At 35.3% G+C, this 10625-nt stretch overlaps 2 protein-coding genes and 1 long non-coding RNA gene across 3 annotated transcripts; 2 read left to right on the forward strand and 1 right to left on the reverse strand.

Moving 5' to 3' along the window:
- Positions 1–1560: 1560 nt before the first annotated feature.
- Positions 1561–3139, forward strand: LOC116011736 (cytochrome P450 CYP736A12-like). The gene is made up of 2 exons (XM_031251140.1): positions 1561–2436; positions 2525–3139. Exons 1-2 carry the CDS (start codon positions 1561–1563, stop codon positions 3137–3139), a joined length of 1491 nt encoding a protein of 496 aa, XP_031107000.1.
- A 3972-nt stretch (positions 3140–7111) lies between these two features.
- LOC116012033 (cytochrome P450 CYP736A12-like) lies at positions 7112–9221 on the forward strand. The gene is made up of 2 exons (XM_031251498.1): positions 7112–8065; positions 8442–9221. The coding sequence occupies exons 1-2, from the start codon at positions 7178–7180 to the stop codon at positions 9054–9056; spliced, it is 1503 nt and encodes a 500-aa protein (XP_031107358.1). The 5' UTR covers positions 7112–7177; the 3' UTR covers positions 9057–9221.
- Positions 8414–10147, reverse strand: LOC116012034. The gene is made up of 2 exons (XR_004097118.1): positions 9400–10147; positions 8414–9044 (listed from the first exon to the last, which is right to left on the reverse strand). It is a non-coding gene; the product is annotated as an uncharacterized LOC116012034 (long non-coding RNA).
- Between the last annotated feature and the right edge of the window lie 478 nt (positions 10148–10625).

Below are 10625 nucleotides of genomic sequence, written 5' to 3' on the forward strand. Positions count from 1 at the left end.
GCACTTATTAACAAGGTGAATTCTATTTCAATGGAACCCTGTGATGGAAGCCTTTTTGTAAGCTTGTTTTGGAACAATAGCTACTAATGTGAATTCTACTACTTAAAGTATGGTGTTTTTATTTGGTTAATATAAAATTGGTTAGTTTTGCTCAATATAAATTCTATTACTAAAAGCTATTAATGTGCATTCTCAATTGGTCAGTTTTCAAACCATTACATTTTAATACCATAGCTTAGCTCAAATGGTTAGAATTGGTTAGAATTCAAAACTTCATAATTTAATAAACTGACCATCCACAAGCATTTTATAGACCTTTATAACTAGTCAAATACATTTTTAAGTCGCAAAGGCAATAGAAACTAGTTGTCTCCTACTCATATCACCGGTAGGAGCTACACTAACAACAATAACAATTACAACAAAAATTAACAACACAAATAATATCAATTTTCTGCACTTCCTTTTCTTCATACTATACCATCAACACCCTTTAGCTTAAACTCAATACACATACAGTCATTTTTTATTTTTTATTTTAAATCAATTCCAAGTTTCTTACTTCACACATTGGGCATCTCCAAAATCTTTGACATTGATTATCTGTGGCTTATCGGAGTCTTTAATTCCATTTCATGGCCACATCGATATCGTGTCACTAGAATCCACTCTCCATACTCATATACTTATCTTCTATTGTTCGAAACTAAAACCTGATACTTTCACTTGAAAATAGGAGAAGAAGAAAGAACAACTACAACAATACAACATTGATTTAGGGTTGAAGTCCCTTTTATTCGTGCTCGAGTTCCCATATTAAACATGGATGGACGCAAATACCCCTACAATTTTAGATGGAAGGGTGACTAGCGTGATCGATTTTGGCACGAAAGAAATAGCCGTTGAATGGAAATTAGGCATAATTAAACATGTAGATTAAAATTGTCATTTTACTAATAGTCATGAGACCAAAATTAATATTTACTCAATTTTAATTATTTACATGTATAAATAATATATTCCATCTGTCTCATTTTATATGTCTTACTTACTATTCATTGGTCAAACCAACTCTTTCTTCTTTGTTTGTTTTCTTTAGCATTGTTTACTTATTTTTAAATTTGAATTTTTGTGTTTAATAGTACTTTTAGTGTAGTTTCTAAATATATAAATTTTGTATACTAATACTAAACTTAATATTATGAAAAATTGGATTAAAAATAATTTAAGTCAAGCCTCGTTAACTGAACCAGATACATAAAATGTGACGGAGGTAATATAGTTTAACAATTATACAAATTTGTCAAAAATTTGTATAATTATAATTATAATTTTTTATTAAAAATTTTAATTAATAAAGGTAAATAACTTCCTTAAAATGTCGAAATCCATCATTGCCTAACGATAGATCCAATACTCAAGTCATTAAAACGTTTTTCTTTGTGTAAATCGTGCGTTATTGCAGGCATGCAAACATGCAGCTCTATATATAACTAAGCAATGTGGATAAAATGAATTATACTATACATGCATTAAAAAACTAAACAACAAAGGATATCTATGGCATTGCTTTGGACAACGCTTGTTGTGCTTGTGGCTGTGTCTCTCATTCATGGCCTTGTAAAGAAGATGAAAGGCAAGAAATTGGCACCAGGTCCAAGAGGGCTTCCCATTTTGGGACACCTTCACTTGCTTGGTAAAAATCCCCATCACGATTTGACCAAGCTAGCCAAACACTACGGTCCTATCATGCATTTGCGGTTCGGATCCGCTGACATTATCGTTGCTTCATCCCCTCAGGCTGCACAGCTCTTCCTCAAGACTCATGACCTTGTTTTTGCAAGCAGACCACCTCACGAGGCAGCTAAGTATCTCTCTTATGGTCAAAAGAATTTGGGCTATAGCCAATACGGCCCTTATTGGCGCAACATGCGCAAGCTGGCAACACTGCAGTTGCTTAGTAATCATAAGATCAATTCATTTCAACCCATAAGAAGAGAAGAATTGTGTTCTCTTATTGAGTCACTCAAGCAAGCGGCCTTGGATGGTTTGGCTGTTGATTTGAGCTCTAAAGTTTCTGAACTAATTGCTGACATGAGTTGCAGGATGGTGTTTGGGAAGAAGTACGAGATTAAGGACATTGATGAGAGGGGTTTCAAAGCTGTGATTAAAGAAGCCATGCAGATAGCGGTGGAACCAAATCTTGGAGATTATTTTCCTTGTCTTGCTAAGTTTGACTTTCAAGGATTGACTAGACGAATGAAGGTCATTACCAAAGTCTTTGATCGTTTCTTTGAGAGGATCCTTGATGACCATGAACAGAGTGGGAGCAGTAGTGAGATGACAAAGGATTTGGTAGATATCATGTTGTCCATCCTCAAGTCTGGGGAAACCGAGTTTCAATTCACTCGCGAACATATCAAATCTACTTTGTTGGTAGTTATTTAAATATTTGCCCTTTTTAACTTTCAAATGTCATAATTATATATAATTATTTAACTAAAAAATTATTACATATATGTAGGATATATTTGCGGCATCAATAGACACTTCAACAACCATGATTGAGTGGATAATGTCAGAACTCTTGAGGCACCCACAAATAATGAAGAAAGTTCAACAAGAATTAGAACGTAAGATAGGTTTGGGTCGAATGGTGGAAGAATCGGATTTAGAAGGTTTGGACTATTTAGAAATGGTCATTAAAGAATCCTTTAGACTTCATCCTGCGGGACCATTACTTCTTCCTCATGAGGCAAGGGAGGATTGCATGGTTGACGGCTTTCACATACCAAAACAAGCACAAATCATTGTAAATATTTGGGCAATTGGGCATGATCCAAATGTGTGGGTTGATCCTGAGAAATTCATCCCGGAAAGATTTGAAAGGAGTAATATAGATTATAGAGGGTGTAATTTTGAGCTCATTCCTTTTGGTTCTGGGAGAAGAAGTTGTCCTGGTTTACAACTTGGAATCACTATGGTCCGACTAGTGGTGGCACAGTTAGTACATTGCTTTGATTGGAAACTTCCAAATGGTATGTTACCAATAGAGTTGGACATGACAGAAGAATTTGGTTTGGTAATAACTCGTGCGGAACACTTAAGGGCTGTTCCAAACTATCGGTTACATGTTTAGGAAATTTAGTGCTATACCACTTCTTACTTTATATATTATATAAATAAATGCAAAAATATTGCACTCCGACCTTTCTATATGTTCATCATATGTACTGTGTTGAACTATGTTTAAGAGTTTTCTTATGTTTGCAAAACTTGAGCATTTGTGTGGTCACGGTAAAGTTAAGTTCCATTATATTTGATGTATTTCCAGCTTAGTTGGCCATGTTTTTTTTTGTGTTTTTTTTTCTCACTTTCACTCAATTCTTTAGATGACGTATGAGAAATTAATTGAGCCATGAAAAAGGATTGGATGACCTTAAATAACCACATTGTATCAATGTGGTAAATGTATGTTTCTTGGTTGTCTATGTTTTGCCAAACTCCTTATCATAACCAAAGTCTAGTCAAAGTGTTGCACCAAATAATAAGTACCTTAATATTATTATTATAATAATCTTAATACTATAATAATTAGAGGAAAAATGTTACAATCTCCCACAGTCCCATTTGGTGCAAACACCATACCCAAGAATAGAAAAACACCAACCATAGTGGTATGTCCTCTTTGGTGTGATGAGTAGTATCTATTATGATCAAATGCAAACTGCTCTTAAGCACTTATGTAACAAAGCTTAATGAAACAAACCCTATGTTCATTTCAAGTCCAAATGAAGTACATTTTCCCAACAAGATAATGTAAAATAAAGTGTACTATACACTCTTAAATGAGAGAAATGTCTTATTGAAAAAAAAAATTCATTAAAACTAAATGTATATATACAAATTACAAAAATGGAAGAAAGTCACATTTTTTTTAACAAAATCCATGCATTTAAATGAAGGCATGTCTTTAGTCAAGAGATCTTCTAACATTAACTTAGTGCTCAATGGCCACAATTTTCTCTTTAACACGCTCCTTAATGGCCAAGAACTTAATCTCAATGTGCTTACTTTGACTTCCACATTTTTCATTCTTAGCTAGAAAGATTGCAAGTGAGTTGTCAGAGTAGACTTTCAATGGCTTAGATGTATATTCCAAAATTCTAAGCCCTGAGATAGAAAAATTTTAGCCATACACCTTGCGAAGTGGCCTCGAAACAAGAACTGAACTTGGCTTCCATGGTACAAATAGTTATTAAAGATTGTTTAACACTTCTCCATGAGATAGCCCCACCAAACATAATAAAGATGTAAGCCCAAGAATGTAGCCTTTGGTACCTTAGCTTTTAGGTACCTCAAAACCCTCTTCACAGCTCCCAGTAGTCCAAACACTAATTATATATGTCGGTACTGTTCCAGTATCCTGACCGCATAGGCAATGTATGGCCTTGTATAGACTTGAACATATTCAAGACACCCAACCGCTACAACCTATGGTAATGTTCTTCATAGATTCATTCTCCAAATCATTCTTTAGACACTAGTTCAAACTGAATTTGTCTCCTTTCTCTATGGGAGCAACATTTGGTGAACAATTCTGCATTTGAAATTTCTCTAAAACCGTGTTAATATAGGTTTCCCACAATAGAGCCATTATACCCCGGGACCTATCCTAACAATGACATAAGAAACATCACCCATATCCTTCAATTCATATTGAAGTTTTCGAAAAAGAATTATATCACGTCATGAAACATCCCCTTATCATTAGTAACAAGCAAGATGTCATCCACATATAAAACAAGAAAAAATATTTTACTCCCACTAACCTTTCAGTATATAAAGTGGTATAACGAATTTTCAACAAAATCAAATGAAGAAATAACCCCATTAAACTTGATATACCATTGTCATGAGGCTTGTTTCAGAGCGTATATGGATTTCTTAAGCTTACAAATCAAATGCTTGCCACCCCTAGACGAGAAGCCTTCAGTTGCTTCATATATGCTTCATCTTCAAGATCACCATTATAGAAAGTTGTTTTCACATCCATCTGGAGAACCTCAAGGTTAAAGTGCGCAACTAAAGCCAAAAATGATGTGAAGGGAATCTTTCTTAGATACATGAGAAAAAAGTCTCCTTATAATCAGTCCCATCTTTTTAAGTTATAGTAAATCCCTTTGCAACAAGTTTAGCCTTGGATATCTCAATGTTGCCTAATAATGAGTACTGAAACCCCATTTGCAGCCAATAGTCTTGGCCCTATTAGGAAACTCTACAAGGTCCCAAACCACATTGCTCCTTATGGAACTCATTTCATCTTTCATGGCTTACAAATCATAACTTAGACTATGCACAATTTGTGGCCTAAGAAACCATCTCATAATCATTTTTTGCCTCCAATGTCATATTCTTATACACTATAGTATACACTATCTACAAGGGGTGCTAACTATGCACCAACCAATTGTGACACCCCTAAATTTCCACGCTGAGATAGGCAAATACTTAATATAAAAGCTAGCAAATCTCAAAACTAACAACAGAATAAAGCAGAAGCACACTAGTACTCAAAGAGTGTCATGCCACATCTAGGCAAATCTGAACCTAGATGCACAGGCTAAGAATCCACAATACTAATCCATCAAGGTAAACATAACCGAAATAGTCAATACATAAACATAGTCTGAGGCACACAAGCCTGAAAAACTTCTAAATAGATCACTAGGCTAAGCATAAGGTGAGGTAGATCTATCTCTAGCGCACTCTCGGCTCAGTCTACTCCATACCTGGAAAACAATTAGGAAAATATTAGCAAAGAAATGCTAAGTAGTCAACCACTCACACTTGTGAGAAATACATAATATAGCATAGGTTGTAAATAAGTTTACACACGCGTATAGAATATACACGCCAACGAAACTGTTCTTTATTTAAAATCTGATGATTCAACAACAACAAGCTGAATGAATCACAAACCAAAGACACTTCCAAATGAATCCAATATCAAGTAACGAATGCATAAGGCTAGGGGTGAGCATCGGTCGGTTTCGGTCGGTTTTCGGTTAATAACCAAAATTTTAGCGGAATGCATACGGCTAAGGTTATAATTCAAAATTTGAATAATCACATCTTAACATAACTTATGTTATGATTTTAATTCAAACCACGCTCCTTTTCTTCACACAAACTTGTATATTAATGCAAATCAACTAAAATTATATATAACTTAGTAAGTACCCAATTAAATTGTACGTAAACTTATGCACAAATACACATAAATTTATATTATAATGCAATATTATATTGCACGTTCGAAGCATACTAAAGTGTCCACGATAGAGAATAAAAGTGCACACTCCATAGTGTACACAAACTTATATATTAATTAAAAATTTTCATGCATGCTTCATATTGCACATAAACTTATATATTAGTGCACATCAACTAAGATTATACAGAACATGGTAAGCACAAACTTATATTGCATGCAAACTTATACACTAACGCACACAAATTTATATTATAATGCAGTATTATATTGCACATCCAAAGCATACTAAAGTGCATAAGAAACAAACCAAAGTCAACTGTTGAAATACGTATCGATAAAAAAAAACCCCAAAATAAATAAATACATAATGCAAGCATAATAAAATGGATGTAAAAAATCATATTCTACCATAAATACATTCCTAAAATCTTGTAGAACATCCTAATTAAATAATTTCCTTATTTTAATTGTTATTTTACATTACGTGTTTGCCCTTATTAATTACTTTCCTATTAAATAATATTAATATTACCGAAATTATCTCATCCATTCAAATCGATCTATAATTTCAATGGCTACAATTTGTCCTTCCCTTCTCATGTAGAAGGTGTTCTGATGTGAATGGAAGCATATTTCAAATTTAACCGCACAACTGCACCTGAGACCATCAACCGCACGGGAATCCGGCCATTTATATATATATATATATATATATATATATATATATATATAATGGGGTGGGGTGACGGTGGGAGGCAGACCCTAAAAATATGAATTAACTCGATTTGGTCGGATATGTATACTGAGTAATACTTTTTAATATAAACATAGGTATTGACAAAATTGTTCCATTATTATTATACACCAACCATATCATTAAAGAAAAGACCTTTTGTTGATATGATGAAGATGGCATGGGTATGGACAGCACTAGCAGTTCTTGCAGCTGTTTATCTCCTTCTTCATGGACTAGTACAGAAGAAGATTAAGAAGAAGAAATTGCTACCAGGACCAAAAGGCCTTCCTGTTTTGGGACACTTCCACTTGCTAGGCAAAAATCCCCATAGAGATCTTCAAAACTTAGCCAAACAGCATGGTCCCATCATGTACTTGCGGTTGGGTTTTGTGGACAGCATCGTTGTCTCCTCACCAAAAGCCGCACAGCTCTTCCTTAAAACTCACGACCTTGTTTTTGCTAGCAGACCACCTCGTGAAGCATCCAAGTACATCTTGTATGAGCAGAAGAATTTGAGCTTTAGCCAGTACGGCCCTTACTGGCGCAACGTGCGAAAACTCTGCACCTTACAGCTGCTAAGCAATCTCAAGATCAATTCGTTTCGAGATATGAGAAGGGAAGAGCTTAGCCTTCTAATTGAATCAATCAAGAAGGGCGCGGCGGCTCGTGGGGCTGTTGATTTGAGCGCTAAGGTTGTTTCCTTGAGCGCAGATATGAGTTGCAGGATGATCTTTGGGAAGAAGTACGAGGATGAGGAGATTGATGAGAGGGGGTTCAAGGGTGTGTTCCGAGAAGGCATGCAGGTATCAGCTATTCCTAATCTTGGGGATTATTTTCCTTATCTGGGAAAACTTGATCTTCAAGGATTGACCAAGCGTATGAAGGCCCTTGGGAAGATTTTTGATCAGTTCTTGGAGAGGATCATTGATGAGCATGAACAGGAGGGAAACAGAGGTCAAGCAAAGGATTTTGTTGATACTATGTTGTCCATTATGAAGTCAGGAGAAATCGATTTTCAATTCAACCGTGAACATGTTAAATCTATTATGCTGGTAATTATGCAATTTTTTTTTGTTATCTTTTAGGTTACAGTAGAAACCTAGCCCGCAAAAGATCAGCAAACCAGTTTAAATTGTCCATAACTGACCATTCAAACCAAAAGACTGAAATTCAAACTAGTGACCCCATTGTGGTTATCTTAGTTTTATTATTTGTGGTCAATTTAGTTATGTTATTCAGAGTACATATAGTTATTGTATTTCAAGATATTCATATAAATATAAATATATATATATATATATATATCATACTTTAGTAATTGAGTGTATATATTGAATTGTCGTAGTACTAGTAGATTAAATAAAACGGAAAAAAACTGAATGATACTTGCATACCATGTGTAATAATAAAATTTTTGCATTTGTGTAGGATTTACTTGGAGCATCAATGGACACTTCCCCAACAGTGATAGAGTGGACAATGTCAGAACTTTTGAAACATCCACAAATAATGAAGAAAGTACAACAAGAATTAAAAAGTGAGGTAGGCTTAAACCGGATGGTGGAAGAGTCTGATTTGGAAGGTTTAAAATACTTAGAACTTGTCATAAAAGAATCTCTTAGACTTCATCCTGTGGTACCATTACTACTCCCTCACGAGGCAAGGGAGGATTGTTTGGTTGAAGGCTTTCACATACCGAAAAGGGCAGAAATAGTTATAAATGTTTGGGCAATCGGACGTGACCCAAATGTGTGGATTGACCCTGAAGAATTCATCCCAGAGAGATTTGAAGGAAGCAACATAGACTATAGGGGACACGATTTCGAGCTCATTCCTTTTGGTTCTGGTAGAAGAAGTTGCCCCGGAATACAGCTAGGAATCACAGTAGTTCGGCTAGTGGTAGCCCAGTTGGTGCATTGCTTCGATTGGGAACTCCCGAAAGGCATGCTAGCTAACGAGTTGGACATGACTGAGGAATTTGGTATTGTAGCGAGCCGGGAGAAGAATCTGATGGCTGTTCCTCACTATCGGCTGCACATTTAAAGAGAGGATTAACTGCAAAATCACTGCCACAATTCATCCTTTCACAATGTACCAAAAAAAATTGCTTTTTCTGATAGTCCATGTTGTTGCTAGAATGCTAGTACCTAAGCTTGTACTCTAAATATGACTGCAAAAATAAAATGCATTGCATTGTTATTAAGCTTCCATGTTATGTGGCAGATTGGGGCATTTGCATTATCTAACAACATATATTGGTCTACCTAGTCTTGATAATTTCTTGATACTTTAGAGGTCTGTAAACCTCTTAGTATCAAGCACACATTTACGAAAGCCGGGGATAAATTGAGCTCTACTACTTAAGAAGATGATAGTTACCACTTACCAGGTGAAATGCTCTACAAAGTCATATATCCCTGAAATCTTGACTGTTTCTTCCCCAAGCCAATTGAACTCATCAAATGAGTACTGGAGGATGTACATCACACCTGGAATTCCAGCTGAGTATAAATTTATAACACAACTTTGAAGTTAAGCATGCCCAAATTTGAACAGGTGAGAAATTCCTGTGAGCAAAAATCTATATTACCCATCTAAAACTAGAAGATGGCCCTTGTAAGCCATCAACAATTCCTCTGCTTCCTCAGGGAACCTTGCTATATATTTTTTCCAAAAAGTCAGCCTCAGCATTTTGGAGTTTACAAGATTCAAAACTTGGTACCTCGGAAGCACCCGCTCCTCCATGCTAAACATCAACAACGAAGGCCGATATAATAAATCAGATTTCTCTGCTTCGATTTTGTTCAAGAAAAACTCAATCCCAAGCTTCAACTTCTCCTCTCAAGTCCTGAGCAGTGTTGGGGACCTCCTAATCATTCCCATACACTCCTCCGAGAAGGCATAACTCCTAAAAAGTCCCACCACTAACACAACTAAAAGAATGAAGCATGTGAGCCAACATTCTTGAATCAGATCCAAAACCTTAGAAACCAGGCCCCCTATAAAGAGTTGCAAGTTGAGTCCCAAGAATCCCACAACTTTTCAAATAATCAACATTGGGAAGTAGCCTCACCTCGGGGCTTCTCATGACGATCCAAAGACACCTTCGCATAACCAAAAACAGATGATGATTGTCTACATCGTTTCTTAGTATATCCATAAGAACAGCAATGCACGGCCTAACTCCGTTGTCCAAACGACGGCTTAACAAAAAGGCTTTCTTTGATTGGAAAATACTATTTGTATAATTATTTTAGAAAGTCTCTCCTCACCACAATAAATAAATAAATAAATAAATCTTGAATGAAATTAATTTTTTTAAAAATAAAAATAATAATAATTCGAGCTTATTTGATTGGAAAATACTATTTGTATTCTCAAATTCTACTCCCAACTTTTACTCTATCACAAATCTTGAATATAGACAATTTTTACTGGACTCACAAGATAAAAATGTCATATCCATACTTGTCGTATCAAAGAGTATAATTGATGGAGTAATTTGAGAGTTCTCATTAGTAGAACTCTATTTGACTCTTCCCTCGGTTTTTATTAAATAGTTCTTCAAATGTTATTACCCTTTATTTAATTGTAATTTCATCTTCAAAAAAT

Source organism: Ipomoea triloba, chromosome 3, assembly GCF_003576645.1.
Source record: "Ipomoea triloba cultivar NCNSP0323 chromosome 3, ASM357664v1".
NCBI classification, from domain to species: Eukaryota; Viridiplantae; Streptophyta; class Magnoliopsida; order Solanales; family Convolvulaceae; genus Ipomoea; species Ipomoea triloba.